The sequence below is a fragment of the Notamacropus eugenii genome, chromosome 5, assembly GCF_028372415.1.
Source record: "Notamacropus eugenii isolate mMacEug1 chromosome 5, mMacEug1.pri_v2, whole genome shotgun sequence".
NCBI classification, from domain to species: domain Eukaryota; kingdom Metazoa; phylum Chordata; class Mammalia; order Diprotodontia; family Macropodidae; genus Notamacropus; species Notamacropus eugenii.
The window spans coordinates 140,248,193-140,271,359 of NC_092876.1; the positions used below are offsets into that span (position 1 = coordinate 140,248,193).

The window sequence follows — 23,167 nt, forward strand, 5'->3', positions numbered from 1 at the left end:
AAGCACCATGGACAGGGCAAAGAAGACAGAAGGATCAGATTTCTACAAAGAGAAAGATCAATTTGCTTGTGCATAAGGGAAATGAGGCAGGGACCTTGCTGGAGCCCCTCTACCTCTCATCCACCTTTCTTTTGTATTTGCATGATGAAAAAGTGACTGAAGTGATTTCTGAAATAGCTCTTCTGTTCTGTGGGAATTTGGTCAAGGGGAGAGCGTTTGACTGTCTAAAAAAAAAAAATAAAAAGGTAGCTGGGCCAAGAGATCATAATTACTCTCCTTCTCTGTTTAGGCTTGTTTCTGGCTTCCTGGAGATAGGTCTGTCAGGTCTAGCAGGCCAAATAAGGTCTCCTGGGAGAAGTGCTTCCACCTGGATATATCAGACCTGATTTAATTATTTTGAATTGACAGTGTTTTATGATGCAAAAGTCTTACTCTTTGCTCTGTTTTCAAAAGTTCAATTTTTATCTTTTTAACCCCTACATAAACAACCATGGCAGAGAGAATTTTAATTATGCAAGACATATCTTTTTCCCCTTCATGCCATCAGAATAAGTAGCATTTTGATCAAGATTATGCAGGAAAAGGAAGTATCAAATAATTCCTGAAAACAGTCATGTGGTCTTGGGACAGAACATCACATGGTACATGATTTCGCTTCTTCTGACCTGATTTTTGTAACGGATCCAACCTTTATTGATTTTCAAGCCTATAATGAAGCTATGGTTTTTCCTCATTTGAAAAGCCTCCTAGGTTATTTCATTATAAAATCCTTGGATGCAAGGATTTTGTATTATTTCAAGTTTTTATCCCTAGTGCCTAGCATAGTACCTAACAGAGTAGTTATTTAATGAATATTGATTGACTGACTTTGCATCAAATTGAGCAGTGGGACTGAAGTCAGTCTTTCCACTCAGGATGAAACCGTTCTCCCCAGGATGCCTGGACAAGCTTATCTGGAGGGCTTTCAATGTATTTATTATATAGCTATGTACAAGGCAAAACTAAGCTTTGCATGGGCAACCGATTATGAGAATGGCTTTAAGCAAGCAAGTTGTCAGGGTTTGTTCAGGCACATTAGGGGATGCAGCATTTTTGCATTAATTCAAAGCAGGTCAAGAAGAGAAGCAGTGGTTGTTTTATACCTGGGATAGCTGTGGGTTGGGCAGAGGTCCTAAATACAAAATGGGCTGCCTTGGATTTCCCCTGCTGGTTCTCAGCCACCACGAAGACTTCATACTCCGCATTCCATTCCAGGGCTTTGAGCATGACATGGTCACTACCTGAGGGGAGTCTGATCTCAGGTTTCCACTCTGAAGACAGCTTCTGGGAGAAACGGGCATAAAAGATACAAGACCACAGATAGCTTTAGTACTGGAAACACCAACAGAGAAGTGTGTCTTTCAATTAGGTGGTACTTACTGGAACAAAAGAGTTAAAAAGGAGTGTGGTCTTTATTCCTTAAATTCTAAATATTGATTGCAAATAAAATTAGTACCATATGGTCAGCATCTGTGTTTTAACACCTCCTCCCCCTTCCATTCCTGCCACACACATACATACTGAGCTGCACTCTGGAATGCTGAGTGGGCACAATGTATGAGCATTGAGGGGAATGAAACAAACACCTTATTTCCCACTGAGTTTCTTTAGGCATGTTCCTAGTCTTTGTCCATGCTCACTATGATTCTTGAGTCACTCCATATCCCTGACACATACAATTGTCTAGATTTCAAATATTTGAGATATAGGAACAAAATAATAACTCCATATCTCTCCCCAAAGAGATTCTTGATGGAAATGTTCCAATCTCTAGAAGTAAAATGGGACAGAGAGGGCCTGCTTTAGATAAATTCATTTGGTTGCTGGTTCTAGGACAGATCTGCTCAACATCTTCATGGAAAGGCTGGCCCTGGGTAAATAGAATTCATGGAATGCTTTTCAATTCACTAAGTAGAAGGTGATGACAGGTAGTTATATTCCTTTTCTCTTGCTGAATATTCTCCCTAGCCATATCCTATGGAACCACCAGTGGATTCTGTGCCTGGGCAGGAAACTAGGAGATCAGAACTGGGTAAATATATTCCTCACATATCACAGTGCTAGAATAAGATGTGATGGTACACAGAAGGCAATAGGCACTTTCAGTTGTATCATCTACCTCCTCAAAATTTCTGATTCTTTAATAATACATATTTCCCAGGAGGAATCATAAGTTTAAGTGTCTGATGAATACTTGAGGAGTGGACAAATGCTAATATTATCCCCTGAAAGCCAAGATTCAGGCAAGTTGACCTTTACCCTATAGCTCTGAAGTGTCACACATGAGACTGAATCAGATTAAAATGTAATTGGGAAATATTTAAAAAATAAATAAAAATACATATTATGCTTTAAAACTAAGTCAAAATGTAGCCCAAAGGAATCCTGATGTATGGGTGAATGGCTCCATTTTTCTTTGAGCTTGATACCACTACTGAAGCTGTTAAGTAGAGGAGGACTTCATCTTACCATGAAACCATCTTCCTGTGAAACAATTTTCCATATGAATTGTCAAGACATCTTTGGAAATTCAGCAGCAGGCATTTCATGTCTTTTGTTGTAGGAGATGTCATGAAGAGAATGCTAATTTTATTAGGGGCTAATGAGGAAGAGATTCAGCTAATTCCTTTTGTCAGCCAGACTTTGAACATGTCATCACATATTACACTGTCCAGCTTTAACATGGAACAAAACAGATTCACACACACATATACATATTTATATATAATATAGTGTATATATAATGTATATATGTACACACATGTATACATGTATACTTTCTTTTTTCCTTAGTAAACACCATTGATGTGCTGCCATACCAAGACATGAAACATGATGGCAAATGCAAATATGTGAGGAGGAGCTGAAATGACAGATTCTTTCATTAAAGATGGGTCTACACAGCAGAAGCATCTGAATGTCTCTAGGTTTCATGCAAATCTATTCAGCATAGCTATTATTTGATGCTTTAAAGTAGATATTATCTTAAAAGAGACTGCAAAAATCCTCTAGTCCAACATTCTCATTTTACAGATGAGGAAAATGATGCCCAGGACTGTTAAGTGACTTAAGATCATGGTTTTAGAGCTGGAAGGGCCCTAAAGAAGTTTTATCTAGTCCAAACTCCTCATTTTACTTATGGGGAAACTGAGGCTCAGAGAGGTTAGGTAACTTGTCCGAGGCCACAAAGACAGTATGTAGTCAAGCAGAGGCCGAAACCAGATCTCCCAACTCCAAGTCCTGGATTCTCTTTCGCCACATTGCTTTTGTTTAATAACGTACAGGTAGTAATTAGAAGAGCTAGGATTCAAATCCAGTTTCTTTAACTCCAAATCCAATGCTTTTGTAATGGCATCAAGATGTTTCCTGACTAGTCAGAGGGAAAGGGGATCAATGCTCTGACCACTTCCTCATTCTGTGAAAGATATGGGGTCACTTAAACAGTCTTGGTCAGGAAGCAATGAGGCCCGGTCAGCTTTCGATACTGAATCTCTACACAATACTTATGAGCATAGACTGCTAAGATGGGAGGGTGGGTGTTTCCTAGTTAAGGCTCAGATTTCTTAGAAGATCACATCTAACAACTCAACTGAGAAAACTGGAGTGATAGCCCCCTTCCATATGCACTCCTATGAGCAAGGAAGTACAAATGTAGCGTTCCCTATGATTCTCTGTTTTTTTCCCACCCAGTTTTGGGTTTCCTCAGTGATGCCTCAAAAAGCAAAAAAAAAAAAAAAAAAAAAAAAAAAAAAATCAGAAAAGGAAATTCTGCATAAAAAACCACTTTTGCTGCTCTAAAATCAATTAATCAATAGGCATTTATTAAGTACCTACTACATGTCAGGCACTGGGCTTGGTGCTGGGGATACAAAGGCAAAAATGAAAAAGTACCTGCCATTCTATGAACACCTACTCTAGTTCTTTACTCTTCACTATACAAAGAAACCATAGGAAGAAAGTTCCTCTACTTCTCAAAGGCTGGCTGATACCTAAAACTCAGTTGCAGTTTGGGACTAGGGATAGCCAGTACTACTATGCTGAAGCCAGAGTAAAAAGCAAGAGGGTGGACTTCTAGTTGGCTAGGAAGTGGACAGATATCTAGGATAGTGGGTAAACCAATGGGGGAAAGTGAAACTTGGGGCTATGTTCCATGGCCAAAGGGAGACCAACTAGGGGCATCCTAAATAGCAAAGTTCAGGTTATTTACATTATCTTAATAAATAGGCTAACTATTTTGCATAAAAAGAATATAAAAATTTTGCTGAAAGTTTTGGGAGATGGTTTGAGTATTAAGATAGCACCTTTTGTAAAACAAACCTAACAGCTTTCCTGTTATTAAAGTCTCAAACTATGTAATCAACCAGTCAATCAATCAACATTTATTAAACATTTACTATATACTTGGCACTATACAAAACACTGTGGGTATGAAGAAAGACAAAAACAATATTTTCCTTCAAGAAGCTTGAGACATGGTCTAAAAATTTTAAATACCTTAGAAATCCAAACCCATCCTATGATTCTTCCCCAGTCCCCTGCATCTCCAGCAGGTCCTTTTCTTAAAAAAAGGTGACCCTGTTTTATCTAAGGAAAGAATAACTTACTGATAATGAAATCAGGAAAAGATGAAGGAAAAATACTCACCGCTCTGTACTTGACCAGATAGTGTCTGATGGGGGATCCTCCGTCATCTTGTTTGATCAAGTTCACTTTAATAGAGTTCCCATCTTCTCCCATCTGCCCTTCCAACTTGGGTGCACTGGGTTCTCCTGTATTAACCATTCAAATCAAATATAATTTGCAACCATATAAGAGACATCAGACCCAGGTGAAGCGCATTGTAGCAACAGAGATGTTTCTGAGGTTGGGTTGATTCCCTTCCCTGAAACCTTGTTTTTCAGAAATTCAAAAAGGTTATAAACAATTGCTACAAAAGCTCAAGTGCTATTACAAACGCCACAGGCTCAATCCAAAGAGAAGGTGAATTTGGGAAATATTAGAGGGGTGGGTTGGGTTCACATTTTCTATTCAAGTGATACTTGATTCTCTCACAGATGTTTCCATTTGCTTGTGGTTGCTCTACTGATTGAACTTCTACATGTTTACATATTGGCAGAATCTGACTGTCCAAACAGCTTATTAAATTTCCAAATTTAATGTTCAAAACTGACTCCTAGAAGATGCTGCTCCCCAGGGGACCAGCTGTTGGGTGCATCAAAAGGGAGGCCCATGGCTCTTAGGGAGCAATATTCAAGCACACATAGCCTTGTTTTGACTCCACTTGTTAAATGAAGCTGCATTCAGGTCATCACCTTTTCACTAAATGAATTTATGTTTTTAATTAATTTTACTAAAACCCAAGTTAAAAACTGTTAGAAACAAGGTTTTTTTTTGTCCTTCTTCCTTGGCCCAGACAAAAGAGTGATAATTCATGGTGTCTCATTTTTAAGTCCTTATCATTAATGTCATTTGCTTTATGGGGGTTGAGGGGAAAGTACATTTGTCTTCTGTCTTTCTAAACAGAAAAAATCAATGTGAATCTTTATTTGTAGTTAAAAGCTCAGTGGGTAGCCCTGTGAATCCAAGGTCTGGAAGAAATATAAGCTTGTAGGTAACAAATAAGAGGCGAAGGCACTGCTTCAGTGGATTTCTTTTTTTTGGTTACGATGTTAGTTGAGTTGAATAGAAACTATTTGATTAGTGAATACTAAAAGAAAAGAGGCAGGATAGTATCTGATGAAAATTATCAAAATCAAGAAAGGAAGAAACCCAGAGCTTTTTTTTTCCTGTCTTCCCAAAGAAAGCTATTGTGTTGCCCTTACATTCTCTGTCATTAACAGGACTGACAGGTTCTGCACAAAGTGGGAATCCTCCACTCAAGGACATTGCCATAAAAACCAAAGAGAAGTGCAAAGGACTGGCCAGTTATCTAGCTGTGGACATCACTAGTGACATAATTATGCCTTCCTAGAACGTGTCTTCTCCCTATGTATGAAGTGGGCAGAGATAATCACAAAAAATGATTCAACCAGTTTCAGCATCTCAAAAGGGTGGTTTTGGTTTTTATAATCTCTCTTTGCAGTATACTATACTCACCTACCTTAGGCAGATGGAAAGGAAATGAAACAGAAGAATACATTGGAGTAAAGAAACAAAAGATAGAACAGAGAAAAAACAACTTAGAAGTCTGAGGGCATGAGATACTTAGGAAAAGGCAATGTTTATAGTTTTAAATTTCCTTAACGGAAGCAGAAATTAAGAACTAAGTGAAAAGTATAATCTTAGAGCTTAGACAAAAGAAGGAAATAACTTCTATGCTGTATTTCATCCACTATCTGGAAAATAGCCACAATTTTCTGGGGGAACATATTTGAAAATCTTGGTTTGGGCAGTACCAAATTGTGCTTGCTTATTTTGAGGTTATTCTGCAAAGATTGTTGGGCTCTATGACACACTTCAGTTATATCTACGCTGTTACAAAATTTTTTGCCAAACTTAAATAGTTTGGCATGAGTAACAAAGTATCTTTCAGAAATATAACAGGAGGGTTGTGTAGACATACCAATTGTGTACATATTAGAAGTGCAAAGAGTACAAAGTTGAGATCTGAAAGTCCTTCTATTTTCTTACAGAAATGGAAATTATTCAATATATCTACCCTCCTGCACTTAAAATCTCAATGCTGACCATAATGAACAGCTTCTTTGTTATAAGGGGGAGGATATTTTTATCAGATGATTTCTGTTTCCTCATAATACACATCAAGTAAGCCAACATCAAGTTTCTTCAATTTTATATTGATAAGGTGGATAGATATCAATCCATAGAGGTTGATGTCACTACTCTTTCATTATTTTCAATAACGACACTAACAGTGCAGGAATACCAAGGTTGCTAAATCAATAACTGACAAGAAATCTTTCTCTGTGTCCTACCCTTTCAGGCTGGAACTAATACGTCTGCTTGGAAAAGGTCTTTCTTGCAGAGTTTCCTATAGATACGCCTGCCTTTGTGGTCTAGGGGTGGTGGGGGTAGGAAGTGTACATAAATAGACCATTTATGGCTATTTACCTTTCGTAATTTACACTTACAATGTGCTGCCAATTACATCCAAATTACTACTCAACACACTCAGAAGGCAGTACAAAAATAATAAATCACCCAATCAATTTTGATGCATTGTATACTAACTTCCAACACGGCAAAAAGATCACCATCTTGATCTTTTATCCTGTACTTTCCACAGGGAAATTGACATTGAATAAAAATAAGCAGACATACAAATTTCCTTGGATTGGTTACTGAAAAAGCTTTGAAGTTGGCCCCCTGTCCCTTCCCCAAAGTTTCCTCTAAGATGACTGTGAAAAACTTCCTCCAAAGCCCCTGATGGAGGTGTTCCTTCACCTTCACTTATTGCAACAAAAATAAGGCAAAAATAAAAATAAGATAAAGCCTTTATGTAGTACATTAATTTCATGTCACACTCATGTAATCTACGTAATTCGTTATTGCGTTACTATTTAGTTTATACACAATTTAGAAAACTGTGCATACTAGATAAATATTATTTATAATGGGTCAGGATCAGGTTTGAATATAAGTGGAATATGTTTCCTGAAGGCAGTGATTATTCTCATTCTTGTCTTTTCATCACCAGTGTCTGGCACATATTAGGTATTTAATATAATGCTTGTTGGATTTAATAGACTTTGCTGTCACCTCCTAATTTACAATTTTAATTATAATAATTAATATATAATTATAAGAAGTTGAACATTATGTCAGGAACATAACACTTTATTAAAAGAATTTTTCAATACAGAAACCGGATTATTCACATTTTAACTTAGTCTTTTCCAGATATTTAGATGTTTTTAAGAGCAGAGTCTTCTCATATTAAGGTTTGGGGGACAACAGGAAGCAAATTTTGATTTGTTTGCCCATCTCCAAATGCTTATTTTGAATTTTTCTGTATATGATCATAATTGACTTCAAAGAACCTCTAGGCCTCTCCTTTGTGTTATAGATGAAATTCTTCTCTAAGCTCTGGGCATCAGTCAAGAGCTCACATTTGAGGGCACAAGCTATGGTAAAATTTAGCACTTAGCATTCAGGAGGCAACTTACTGCTTTATTGCACACGTTAGGAGAGGAAATTATTTAAAGGGTCCTGGGCTTGCCATTCTCAGTCAACTACTCTGATTGAATTCATTATGGGTAATTTTAGCAAAACCAATATTATAATTATTTGTAAATGGAGGTTTGTGATTCAGCTGCAATAGGCAGGTTGCTCCAAGAAAACCCCTGGGGTTAATCATAGTCTCTGATTCAGCTTTTGCCACAGTCATAATTTTTCCCCAAATATTGTATGTAAAGTGTTGTACCTTAAAAAATAAATGTTGTCACCAACAATTATATAGGGACCAGGCAATTTGAGTGCATTTTAACTTAATGTAAATCCTATACTAAGGGCAAAAAATGCCCAACAACCAATTAGAGCTGCTAGTGGCAAGAATAACTGAAGCTAGGTCCTATGCAATTTTCTCTACAAATCATGATTTGGATTGACGTTATTTGTTCCCTAGGGTCTTAGGGCTGGTATTCCTCCTCAATCATGGTGCTTCTGTTACTTGAATGATCAAGAGGGAAACTTACAGTGAAGAAAAAAAAGAGGGTCCTTTCTCTTGCTTCTGTTCATTGAGGCCATAGCTTCTAAAAATCATTAAACATTTGGAATCTTTTAATAAAAAATTCTAGAATATATGGAAGTTTCTGAGTGGCACACGAAAATTTATGAAGAAATATTCAAAATTTCTGGAAAAATGCTATGCACTAAGAGCTAACTCTCCTTAATGAAATATCACCAAGGTATCTAAGGACAATCTCTGCCTCTCTTGCTCTGTATTTTTTCTATTCTCTGTTGCTTCTGAAGTTTTTTCTCTTGAAGTAGTTGGGTACAATTTTAGCTTCTGAGGGTCCTTTCCTGACCCTCTGCTTGCTGCCTGAAAGTCACATTGTGAAGGCTCCCTCCTAGGAGACCTAATGTAAAGCAAAGATATGGACAGGGCCTCTATCATCTGTTTTTCTTTTAAAAATTTATCATAAAATAGGATTATCTGTATTTAAAATCCCATTTTTTTGTATAGCTGAAGCTCAACCACTTCTTGAAATTGGTTTAGATCTTGTGTGCATATATTAGTATATACATATGTTTACATGTGAGTTATTAATTATGTATATATACACATATATCAATAAAAAGGTCAATTTGGTTTCTCAAGGATAAGATGTCTTCTGTTTTTGCAATGTATTACATCAAGGGCCTTCAATTTCATCAATAGGAATTCCCTGAAAGGGTGATTTATACTTGGGGTCACAAAACCACTAAAAAGTAGGATTTGCACACAGGTCTTCTTAATGTACGTCCATCATTGTATCCACTATGCCATGAGACCTCTCCTTTCCCACATTTATTACCCTTCTCAGTTTCGTCCCAGACCTAAAAAACTGGATAGTCCTCACACGGGTCACCTACCCATATGTCACAAAAATTGAGCTTCAGTTCACATATCTCCCACTCTGACTTCAAACTCAACATTAATTTTGAACACCTTCCACTTTATTCTAATACTTCGACTCTCAAAAATCTTCCTAACATCTCCCTACAGCTCCCTGCTTTTGATATCTTGGGGATTAATGCAAAAGAACATAGTACTTACATAACCTAAGAACGGAGAAACAATTTTTTTCCAAATAAAATATCTGACTACTTCCAACAAATGCCAAGGATCTTGGCAATGTAGCCATTATATATTTAGAGGAGGCCAGAGACAAAATCAGAAAGTATGAGATTGAGCTGGCCTCCCATTGAAAAAAATTAAGTAGAGAGGCTTATCATCTCTGTGGACAACTTATTGAAGTGGTACAATCCACAAGCTCATTTCAATGCCAGCTTCTCTAGGAATTATGATGTGTGTAGGGAGAAAGGCAGCACAAAGTGCAAATTAAATAGAAACAAATGAACTCCGACAGACAGAACCGCAAAATACCAATTCTCTTCTCCTGGGTGTCATGAAAACACCAACAGATTAATTGATCAATTATCTTTGTTTCATCACCCTAAAAAGAAAATATGACCAGGAAGGTATGGCTTGTGGTTGTGGGGCTCATCCAAGCTGAGGAAGCTTTGACAGAAATAACCACTATTCACCAACAATTAGCTCAGCTTCTGCTACTGAGCCAAGTTGTTTCTTAAGGGAAGATTTGTGCACATTTTCAGCAGTTTCATGGAAGTCAGATTAGTTATCAAGAAACATAAGGCTCATGGGAAGCTAATTTTTAGTCATTATATTGAAGACCCCAGGGAAACTAGCAGAGCTTCCAAAAGCAGCAAGCAGCCCCCAGGATTGGGGATGTCTTTTGCTGCTTTCCTAATATTCTTTCACATTAACCTTATTACTAACCTACTAACCACTATTAGAGAGGTCCCTAGAAACAAAGGAATCATAACATAAGCCGTGTGAAAAACATATGTTGATCTGTCAGAGACTGTTGCAATCCAGACACACAGCTGTAAAGGGAAAAAAAGGAGGGTGGGATGGTTAGTTATGTTTCAATCTAAGAAGGAAGATTGGGTGTTAAGGTATTTAGTCGACCAGAACCAGACTTCCTAGCAAGAGTCAGTGTCAGTAGCTGAAGAGAAAAAAATCATTATGAAGGGTTTGGAATGAATACATGCTCACACATGCAGCTCACTTACAGAAGGAGCTCTGGAAAATTGAGAAGGTACATTACAACTACTTGTTATACACATGCTAGGGGAAATCCCATTTACATAGAGTCCTGGGGGCTGCTGTATGCCCAGGCATTAAGAGGAATCAGATGGCAGATCCTCACTTCTCTACTTGCTCCAATACTTGAAGGATATATGATAGCACGAAGGGTGAGGATTTTCTGTGCAGATGTGGCCTGTGATCCTTGTATGCTCTAATTTAGTAGATGGTCTTCATGAACTGTTGGGTCTTCTGCCCACCTGACAAAATTATCACCTGGAGGGGAAGGTTTTGGTGATAAAGTCTCTCTGAATTTAGCTAAATTGATGCTCAGAAAATAAAAATGATCCATCATAAGGCCTACACACAAAACCTTTCCATCTTGGTAGAACCTATAAGAGTTTGGCCTCCACTACCATAGCCATCAAGAAACCAGGGTCATCTTAAGTACTACAGTGAGAAACTGGAGTATGCCTTTAGTAGAAGGGACAGATGGGATCTTGGGGGTGGGAATGCCCTGATATAACAAAGGAAAATACTCATTTTCACTGATCAGTTTTCTAATTCAAGTTCCCTTCTGTGTGTATGCTAAATACCTAAATACCTTTAACTTTAGGATATGATAAACCAGAAACCTTCCAAGTATCAAACTTGTAGGATCAGGGACTAAGTGACTGCACCACTGCCAGTTCTGTTAGACTATAAATTGTGAGGGTAGGAATAAGGTGGCTAAATGGACAGAGTGCTTGGTCTGGAATGGGAACACTGGAGTTCAAAACCAGCCTTAAGCACATCCTAGCTATATGATCCTGGGCAAGTTACTTAACTGCTATCTGTTTCAGTTTCCTCAAATGTAAAATGAGGATAACAATAGTGCCCACCCAGGGTTGGTTTGATGATAAAATGAGATATTTATAAAGCACTGAGTATAGTGCCTGATACATATTAAGTGCTCTATAAATGCTAGTTATTATTTTTGTCCCTTACCCAGAGCTTAGCATAGTCCTTGGTAAGAAGTAGGCACTTAAAAAGATACTTATTGAATGAATGATTTATTTCCTATTTTAAATTTTGTTTTCGCTCTGACAAGGCCAGGCAGTTTATTTGTTCATTCCTGGTTTAAATTCTGCCCCTGATATATACTGGCTATGTGGCCCCTGGTCACACTCCTGGTCACTCACTCAGTCCTTCTGTGCTCTGAGGAACTCTCAAGACTGCAAGTTTTAAAAAAGGTGCTAACTGCTCTGGTAATGAGTTCCCCACAGCAATGAAACCTCAGACCCAGTCCCCACTTATATCCCTTCTTTTATAAGTTCATTCAATGCATGTTTCTTAAACAGCAGCTAAGGTACTATGGGCAATGTGGTCGAAGAGATCCTAGTACCTGCTAACGGGTATGACGTATGTTAAGGAGAAAGATTTTCCTTTTTTTTCTCTTGACAGATTTAGGTAAAACTTTTCTAGTGATTAGCTGAAAAAGAAGAATTACTAGATTTACTTAGGTTTGTTTGTCCTCTATAAATTCTATTTTCTCCCCCCTCAATTTTTCTATAAATTAATTATTAAGGGCCATCCCATTATTCTGATACCAAACTGAACTTTAGCTGACTGTTGTAATTATTTAGTTTAGTATAATTATTAGTTCTAATTGTTTAGTTTATCTAAAAGCAGATGATTTTGCTTCCTATTTTCCAGAGGAGATGATAATCCGACCTTGCCACTGATACATTAAAAAAATATTCTCTGGTTCCTTACTCCTCCTAGAATAAAATAAAACATTCTCGGACCTTCACAATCTGATTCCAACTCAATGTTTCCAATCTTATTTTACATCCCTGCCCTTTCAAGTTCTCTACTTTTCAAATAGAATACTAGCAGTTCCCTGAACTCAATAGTCTGTCTCCCACCTTCACATATAGGCTGTTTTCCATGACTGGAATGCATTCTCTTCTTATTTTCACCTCTCAAAATTCTTCTATTCCTTCAAGGTTTGGCTCAAGCGGAATCTCCTTCAAGAAACTTTTTCTGTCTCAGTCTGTGTTTGTTCTCCCTTATTCATCTTGGCATCTACCTGTGCACTTCACGTAGCAGGTGTTTAATACACGCTTCTTGAGTGAATGAATTCCATCCCCTGGAAGACAGCTGAAAAGATAGCTGTTCTCTCAAAGACAAGAATATGATCTGATGAAGACCAGGTAATCAAGGCTCAGTTTTTCCACAGAGTTCTCTATGGCTTTTAAAACACTGGCTAAATTTTTTTAGATGGCTAATGCCAACTCCACTTCATGTTTCCAGGGTAACTGCACATAGAACTTGTCAAGTTTCCAAAATCTGGAATGAATCTCTCTTTAGGGACTCTGGTACTTTTTTTCTCCTACAGCATTCTTTGTCTTTTGCTGAATGATAAAGCCATACAGAAATAACAAAGGGGAACATACGAATGGCTTACAGAGTATTATTTAACAGACCTGGTCATGACTAATACTCAAGGAAAAGGTCTAAGGTTTTCCATGGAGCAAACCAGTCAGCAAGTAGAGGTGATCATAGGGGCCTAGGGAACTTCTGGTATAATCAACGATCAGTTCATGGGTAGAGAGTTATGGTAAAAGCTTTTAGGACAAGATTACAAAATTGCATGTGTGATTTCAGAATTTTGAAAATTTTAGGTTCATTACATTTGCACTCTACAATGGTTTCACAGGTAGATCATATACATCAGAGTTCTTACAATGGCTTTCAAAATGTATTCGTTTAAATCCAACCAAAGTTTCTCTTGTTACTGTTTGTTGGGAACATTTTATTTCTAAATACAATATAAATATCAAGGCTCTTTTCAATGGGAAATTAGATAAACACTTATCCAAGTCCACCCATTCAGGAATCTTGTAAATGGGATCAAATTAGGGCAAAGACTGCCACCATTTGGACAATACATTCACTAGGTCTACAGAGCTGAAGCTATCGCAGGAAAAATACAATGAAAAGTTCTGTAACACACACAGAGAATACAAAACACGGCACAACCAGACAAAACAGGAACAAAGAACATGCAAGGCATGATATCCATGCTTTTGTTCCATGTAGATGTCGCCCAATCAGGTCTCAGAGAAATGAGGTCAAACAGGGACCACTTTCATGCATGCAGCAATGCTGGGGGTTATTTGTGTTAGTTTTGTCTTGGTGACACACCCAGGCAACTCGTTTCCCAAGTTGCGATTCAAGGCAAAGACTCTGTAGACACAGAGAGGGATGGAAGCACCTATGGATTTTCAGGGCAGGTCTGAAATTGGTGAATACCAGGGGAAGCAATGGGGAGAGATTTTTCTTCTTTTATTTTTGGACTTTATACTGAAAATATTTAATAAGGCTGCTATGGTAACAATGTCAACTGATTATCTTGTGGCTGCTTGAAGCTTAATCAGGCTGTCATTTTATTTTCTGTGATATATGGTTAAATCATTTGCTTCTTGGTTAGACAGAGATATCCACTAAGGGTAATTGCTAAGTGGGCTAGGCTAATTCTTTTTTTTTGCCTAAGAGAGGCACACTTTTGAAAAGCGACACCTCAAGAGGGACAATCAAGTTGCTTTGAATTCCCTATACTTATATCTTAAGATGTTTTAGAATGTTTTTTAAAAAGCCAGCATTTAATCTGCATGGGTTTCATGCTCAAACAATTCTTTTCATCCTAGACAAAGTTCTCTTTTGGATTTGAGGAGTTTGATGTGAAAGGATGATCAGAGGCCATCTAGTCTAACCTTTTAATTTTGCAAATGAGTAAATGAAGATGTAGAGAGTTAATGTGACTTTCCTATAGTCTTGGAGGTAGTAACAGAGCCAGGATTGGAACCCAAATCCAGTGCTCTTTCCCCTGCTGTACTGCTAGTTCCTAAAATTTTCTTCTGATGAGGTTGTTCTTCAATTTTCAAAAACAAGAAAAAATGCATAAATGTAGTTAGTTTTAAAGTAATAACAGATCTTTTAGTGCCTCCAGACAAAAACAATGATGATGAGGATGGTGACAATAATAATAACATGGATATGAAACCAGGTAGTGAAAATAGAGCTTCTTACTATGTGCCTGGGACACAGTAAGGGCTTAATAAATGCTTGTTGACTGACTCACTTGGTGGAGATCCTTTTATTCCAGAGATGGGGTCACTCAAGCTTGGGTTCTAGGTTGTGGGCTATGCCCGTCTTACGATGGGCACAAGTTTATGGTTTTCAAATTCACTGGAGTAGGGCATAAGCCAAAGGCAGCCAAGGCATCATGGCAGCAAGGAGAAATTCTGAATCCTGCATGCAAATTGAGGGCAGGGATGACGCCATCTTTGGGGAATTTGAGAGAGTGACCATCCACAGGCCCCCAGTGGTGAGGGTCTGGTCCCAGTTTTATATTCCACGAATCAGAACAAAGAATTTTACCTTCTGTTCACCACCGTGGACGACATCGTCAGCACCATGCAAGCCACATGACAAAGTCACATGATACGCACGTACATGATTTGGTTGAAAGGAAAGTAGAGGAGGTCACATGGAAAATACAAAAAAAATTAAAAAACTGATGTAAACAATGGGCAGGGAAAAATCAACCACAAAAATCACACACTGAATAAAAGGGGAAACCAAATTAAATCAGCAGCATATATCATATACATCCAGAAAGACAGTAAAAATTGCCTGGAAAGAGAAGAAAACTGTAAAACTATGGAAAGCGTTAACGGTTAAGGACATCACTAGGGTTAGGCACAGCAGCAACACGCCACATCGAGGAGGAGCGAGTGAACTTTTATTGGGATGGAGAGGTGTATTCCCACCAGGGCACGGATGTCAAGAGGCATTCCGGGAGACTGTTAAAGGAAAAGAGAGAAGCAAGACATTATTCAGAGATTTCAGCAACATCCTCAACATCCTGGAGAAGAAATGGTCATAGGGACTGCCCATTATTTATCATTTGGGGAAGGAGAACTCAAACCTTGTAAGAGGTGGTTTACTTTTCTCTTGACTCAATTGGAGAATGGGAAAGAAGGTTTAATTTTACCTTGGTGATAATGGATGATATGCTTGAGAGCCTGGAGCAGGCTTGAAGTAAGGAGGGAGAAGCTTTGCTTAGAATTATGAACAGCTTTCAAAGTACCCTTGGTTTTCCCCTTGCTCCCAAGATGTGGATAGGCCTTACTCCATGAGCTCTATAGGTTAGATCATGGGAGCATAGAAAGGTGTTAGATCACAGGCTCTAAGGCTGGAAGGTACCTCTGAGTCCATCGAATTCAATCCCCTCCCTCATTTTATAACTTAAGGAAACTGCAGAGAGGCTAAGAGATTTGTCCAAAGTCATATGGATAGTAATCAGTCACAGCCAGGATTTGAACCCAGTGTTCTTTTCACTATATTGCATTTGTGAAAGTTAATGTGCCAGGAACACATAGCTAGGCTGATTAGGTTTTATTGATAAGAAAAACCCTTTAAATCTTTGTTCCCTGTAAATTTTTTTTTCCTTTTTATTATTCTCTGGCTTTATTGTCAATGCTTCTCTTTGCATCTGCAGTGCTTCACACACTGTCTGGCATACAGCAAGTGCTTAATAAATCCTTGTTGACTGATCCCTTTCACCTTTTCATTTCTGCTGAAAAGATGTCCATTTGTTCCTTTGTATTTATATGTCCTTTTACTCTAGCAATCACTGGTCATTCTTTTGGTTGACCCTTAGTTTACTATAGAGATGAAGGTCTCTCCACGCGTTCTTTTTAATAAAACAATTTTGTGACCATCTTCTGTGTATACAGACAACTAATAAATGCCTTTCTCCCTCATAATTCTAAGATCTTAGATGCCAAGACACACATCAGAGACAAAGTGAAGTGGAAAGAAGGGAGTGGGTTCTTCCTCAGGGGTTCAAACTACAGTTTCTGTCAACATTCACTGTGGAAGGCTAAGACAAAAATGCATTGTTCTTGTTGACTCTGTACAACAGAAATCTTACCCTCAGGCCAACCTAGTTGGCTGAGAATTTGTTATTTAAACAAATACATGGGACTGCAGATAAAATGTTTGATAAATGTTTTTAGATGAATGGCCATGTGGTCAAGTTCCCAATTGAATATTTACAATATGGAGGATGAAGGGAATGGATAATTGCCCTTGGCTGAATTTATCCTGATTCCACTTCATTCTGCTTAGGGAGTGAAGGTGACATTTCCAAACACATTTCAGGCCTCAATTCCCTTCAGCTTGTACAAGTCATGGGCAGTTTTTAGCACTGTTATTTGGTAATGTGATGGCCAAGGAAGAGAAGGATCCAAGTGGGTGAAATGTTAAATAGTCTAGGACAGGCTTCTTGGTAAGTAGCACATTACCATCTCTAGTTAGGTCAAAGGACGAGACTTGACTAAAGACATGGGAATAGTGATCATATTTCCCAACCCCAAATCAGGGGATATGGTTTGATAAAGGTATTCTTATGGAATAGCATCCTTAAAAGTACTCTTTCTTTATTTTGAAATCAAGACTTTTTCAGGAAGTTCACTATGTATGGTTGCCACAGACCTAAATCTATTTTCAGTTCCAATATTCTGTGACTTTGAGAATCTTTGAGCTAACAGGATAGTTCCTTTTGCTCCCTAGTGCTCAGGACTTATTAGTATACACAGTAAGACAGTCCTGAAAATTCAAATCACATAAAGAGATTGGAGGAGGATACATCAAATTATTTGTATCCTCCTTTCATTTGGGTCACTACTAATTATAAAAGGTGCCAAAGTGCAAAAAAAGCAAGAGAAAATAGCTTATTTATAATCTAATCCCATTTTTTCCTATATTTGCCCATAGACAGTCTTCTCTTCATGCCGCAATAATTTGCTGTTGCTTGTGTGTTTGTTTTTAAATCTGTCTTCCTGTCAGTGGCAATGATTATGTTAAGCTGCGATCTCTTTATTTTGGCACAATCCCTACCAGAAATTACAATTCCAAGGGTAAAGTTGCTATAAAAATAAAAAAAAAATGATGATCACATTCATACAAAGTCTTGATACTACAAATATTTATCTTAGTATAGAAAAGGATGATTTGAATCTCCCTCACCCCTAAAATGCAGGAAAACAACAAAAAAAATCAAGACATTCCTTCTAAAACGAAAATCTGGGTGTATTTCTTTTCTTTAAGGAGAAAACATTTAACCTAAAATGACTCAGTACGTAATACGTAAAACAACTTGGACAAACTCAAGCGTAGCATCTAGAATTCTATTACTTCATGACAGACACACATATTGAACTCAAATTGGAAAAGGACAGGAACAAAATCCTTTGCTGTAAGAAATTAAGGCTGTTAGCTGTACTCTTCATCCAAATGCAGAAAGCTGTAGCCTGAATTCAGCAGAGATATAAACACACACACACACACACACACACACACACACACACACACACTCATTGATACTCTCTGCTCTTCTCTCTAGCAAAGTGAAACACTTCTACTTCAAAAGCATCAGGAATTAAAATTCTGTGTGGTGCACACACAGGGAGAATGCTGAGAAAGGAGGCTGTAAGCCACGATCTTGAGCAGAAAAGGAACGATTTCATGCAACACATCAAAAACCACAGAAATCTTCTTAGTCTCTGTTCATATGGAATGAAATCTTGAGCGTGAGGACACGGGGAGCTGGAAAGATACATGCCTTATACCTCTGAGTTCTTTTTTGGCTTTTCACACTCAAGCATAAAACATAGTCATATAAGGACGAATATGGTTTAATTTCACTCCACACTCATAGTTAATTTTTAAAAACACAAGTCCACTATTTTCCTTATAGCTTATTCACTGCAATGCACACCCATGCTGTTCTGTCAAGGAAATCTATGTTCTCAACATCCAGGATCCTTTTATCATGTCATTATGAATAATATGAGCGTGGAGCAGAACGTGACCAGTCAGACTTAACCCCCACTAAAAGCTCAGCTGAAGGTATATATATGCAAATACAAAAAGGACCTATAATTTTTTTTAATGTGTGGAGAATTCATGGTACTGAAATAGATTATGATCCAACTATCTACTAAGATATCTACATCTTATCTACTAAGATAAGCCCTAAGGGAGTTTCTTTAGAGACTTACTAGAAGTTACTCAGCTAGTGAATGTCAGAAGCTGGATTTGAACTCAGGTCTTCTTGATTCCAAGTCTAACACTTTACCTACTGTGTCTAGGTTGCCTCTACAATTTGTATATACTACAAATGCTAGCTATGATGATAATGATGAGGACATTAATACTGTTCTTCTATAAATATATAAAATAGAACTATTTCTACTTATCCTCTGGACTTGCAAGTAGCTCATGACAAACAAGATTCCAGGTTATTAGCTTCTCTGTATATTCCTTCTCAATGGTAAATAATATGAAAGCTTGAGAGAAGATGTAATACCCCTCCTGACTAATGTAAGGTTCCTATACCCTGGACACAAAGAGACAAGGTAGAGCATGTGTTCAGAAAACAGGCATTCCTCACTCCATCCTGATTCTCAAATCACTTTCCACAAGATGCCACTTCTCCCTGATGCTTCCTTCTTTCCTTCCTTCTCATTTTAAAAACATTTTTTGCATTTGTTTTGGGTAGAACCCCCCCTCCCCCAGCCACCTGCCCAGGAGGTGCTCTTCTTTTATCTCATCCCTTCTCTTGGCCCCTTTGTATGTTCGGCTTGAGAGTAAATGTGGAACTGACATTTCATGGGCACAGTAATCATCAATCCCGTATTCCTTGCTTAAGGAGTGCTTGACCCCTTGACAAAGAAGGCAGAGCAGCATGCTTAGGTTGACCAGGCCAGGCTTAGAGTCTTCATGCGGTTATAACTCGCTGCTTAATGAATGAGCAAATCAGGGTGGGGAGGGAGAGAGTGGAGGCTTCATTCCTTCAAACCCAAAGTCTGCTCTCTGTCAAGTGACACCCAGAGGTCTGGTTGAGAGCAGCTATTTTGCGTACTCACTAGTAGGTTCTGCGTCAGGAAGGGCAAGAGAAGGCCAGGTTGCTATGGGAACATGAAGGACAGAAAGGACATAGAAAGGTGAAGCAAAGCATGAAGATAAATGATATATATATATATATATATATATAAATATACACATGTATATGTGTGTGTGTTTAAAAGTATTGTAATCAGGTAAAGACAGTGACAGTTAAGGAGAAATTTTCTTTCTTCTTCCCAGGAAAGGATTTATAAATATTAAATGAGTATATTTTTATGGAAATGATTTAGGTATCTTGATGAAAAGGCCTGGAAGTGATAAGAAGAAAATGCAAAGATGATCCTAGACCAAGGGGAAAAGGGCAGAGAGGTTCCAAAGCAGGCCCTCCGTGGTCTTCCTATTCCCAAGCCCCCATAGCAGAAGGCCTGTTTCATCCCTCCAGCAGAGGAGCCAAGTTATAATAGTCAAGCGGTGGCCCTTTCCCTGGCACATCTGTGGCTTTCTGCTATGGTACCAGGACACTATCACTATTTTGAATCTACTCTGACTGCCTGCTAACATCCACTTTTGCCCAAGCTGACATTTTAGAAATCCCAGTAGTGGGGACTCTAAAGTTAGCAGAATAGGCTGCCCTGGATCCCTGTGCTCTCAAGCGTAGCTGAGGGAAAACAACAGCAATCACAAGATATAGGAGAATCAGAGATGGGCAAGACTCCTCTAGAGTGACTAGGAAATACTATTGCTCAGCAGTAGGTTCAGGGCAGGCAAAATGGGATTTGAAAACATAAGATGCAATCATTACCACCACAGAATAACTCAGAAAGGACAGTTTTACAGAAAAGGAAACTGAGGCACACCAAAAGTAACTTGGGTGACTTGTTTCTAACTAAACTTATTGCCAGACACAACTGTGTTCTAATACTAGGCCAGATTTTCCTCTCCTATGCACTTGACACAAATGTTGTTGAAAATAAGTTTATTTTTAGGTAAGACAAAACCCATATGACTTCTTATCTGCTTTTAAGTTCTGAACTCAACTATGTTAATTAAAATACTGTATAAATGATTTTCTCCTGCCTTTTCTCTCTTCCCATACACATCAGTACACACATTATTCTTGGCTATTTTTTGGGGGGATATTAAGCCAAGTTTCTCCTCCAAATGTCAGTTCTGGCCCTACTCCACCAAGGACATGCTAGAAACTGCAATACAATGGCAGTGTTAGAAATAGTGCAGGGGCTTCCTGCACAGAGCAATGTATTTTAATATCTTCCTGGGAAAGCTCATTTCCCACGAATCGAAGAGGCCTGAATCCTCTTTGTCACGAGGTTTGCTTTCCTCGAGCCCAACTTGTGGTATCTACCATCCAGATACCAACAGTGTTTTAATCATTACCTGGCTAAGGAGATAACATTAGGCAGACTACACTGCAGCTGGTGGAAAGCAACATGCAGAGAGATGGATGGGGGAAAATGGTACTCACTGTCTGAGGCAGACAATGTAGCATGGGAGGAAGGACTAGCAGGAGTCACTAAAGAAAGAGAGATGAGGGTAAAAAAAGGGAAGTCATTTCACCAAAATACACAGTTATAGTATGGAAGCCAGAAAGGCAAAACCCAGGGATGCCAGTATGAGGGGAAAGAGCAAGGATGCACAGCAAAACAAAGCTAGTCACAAAACAAAAAAAGTGAGGGCCACAGCCTCATTATCTTTAAACAAGAAAACCATGAGGTTGCCAGATCCTGTCACTTAGGTAAGAAGTTTCATTTAGGAACATCTGCTGGGGCCATAAGAACTCACCTAAACAAGGAGCCAGCTCCACAGGAGCAGCTGCCACTGTAACGATATGGGTTTGAGGGAGAAGGAGGTGTACAGAAGATTACTTTAAATTCATTCCAGGATAGGTAGGGTTAAGGGGAAACCAGCTTTCAACAATTTGGTTCCTTGTTTGGGGTCAAGTCTTACATTCCCACTGAACTGAGCCACAGGTTTCCTTCCTTTACAATTAAGGATTTTCCAAATATGACATCTGAAAAGTTAAGCTATTTAATTTTTTATTATCATCAAATTGTAAGCATTTAATGTTTATTTTTTAATGGAATTATTTACAGTTTGGATTACTGAGGTATACACTCATACCTCTACCTCCTGACCTTCTTGAAAAATATTCCCTGTGCCAAACTTTGAATACTTGAACAGCCACAGGATATATGACTCGTGATCTGAAAGAAGTTTCTGTAACTTCCCCATAGAAAAAGAAGGTTGAGAAAGGTGGGAGGAAAGACAATCAATTCTGGCTTTTTATTTTATGTGGGAAATGTTCAGTAGCTTCTACATTGCAATGCTAAATATGATAACAAATGGCTGCGCTCCCTCTGAGAACTGGCTTCCCACTTGGACCAGGTAGAAGGAAAGGCCTATTTACATATAACCAACACATCCCACTGCCTTGATTAGATCATGATTTGGTCTTCATCGTACCTCCAGAGGGGGGCACCTCAACCATGAAATTAAAAATCCACTCAAATCAAAACAAGAAATACAATTACCACAGTGTGGATTTTGAGATTTAGAAAACTCAGGCAAAAGTAAAAATTCTGGCTTCAATTGCTGGGATAATTGCCTAAATGCTTGACTTATACGACGTGCTAGATTTTTGATGTGCTTTTACCACAACACTCTGCCCTGCATTTTGTTCTTATTTAAAACCATGCAATCTTGAGGGTGCCATGCAAAGAGGAAGCACTAAATTACAGTTATCCTGGATCTTCATCTCCATTATAGGAAGTCATTTTTTCCTGTTTTGGTCCTTGGCACAGCAGCAAGTGATGAAGTAGTATCCAGGCAATCAAATTCTAAAGGTTAGTAACTCAATCATGGGGGAAGACTCTAATGACAAATTTTAACACCATCTCTTTAGTCCTCCTTTGTCTTAGCAGCTCCAAAAAGGCAAGGATTCCTAAGCCTGGATCATGTGCTTTCCATCTAGAAAGAATCTGTTGGCATACAGACACTTGCTAAACACAAATGCAAACACTGCTTGGGAAATGAGGCCCACTTCGAAAGCCCATGCTTTATTTGAATGTTTGGAATGACCACCTCTCCTCCCCCCAACCATCACCACCCTGGACTCATGAGGTGCCACCAAAGGTGACAGGTACCCAACAAGTAAGAGATGTCCAGTAAGCTAGTATTTCAGAAGGAGGGCTGGTCTTGTTTAGGTATTTGTAGCCCTGATAAGTTTGACTTACAGATGCCCTGCAGAAGCTTCATTGTTTTCTCCTGGTAACAGAGCAGAGAATTACAATAGAGAAGACCAGTCTAAATGTCACCTTCCTGCTGATCATAGAATTAGAGCTGGAAGAGACTTTAAAGAGATTTGCTCAAGGTCATATG

General features: G+C 38.4%; 1 protein-coding gene across 5 annotated transcripts in view; it reads right to left on the reverse strand.

Moving 5' to 3' along the window:
• Nucleotides 1-23,167, reverse strand: part of NCAM1 (neural cell adhesion molecule 1) — a 445,571-nt gene that overhangs the window by 18,583 nt on the left and 403,821 nt on the right. For 3 of the 5 annotated variants that reach the window (XM_072611085.1, XM_072611083.1, XM_072611087.1), the window contains exons 14-15: nt 4,684-4,808; nt 1,143-1,320 (exon numbers count right to left, since the gene is read on the reverse strand). In XM_072611085.1, coding sequence (XP_072467186.1) covers nt 1,143-1,320; nt 4,684-4,808 — 303 coding nt within the window. Of the gene's footprint in view, nt 1-1,142; nt 1,324-4,683; nt 4,809-23,167 lie in introns of all 5 variants that reach the window. The other 2 variants (XM_072611084.1, XM_072611082.1) reach the window with 1 other exon arrangement.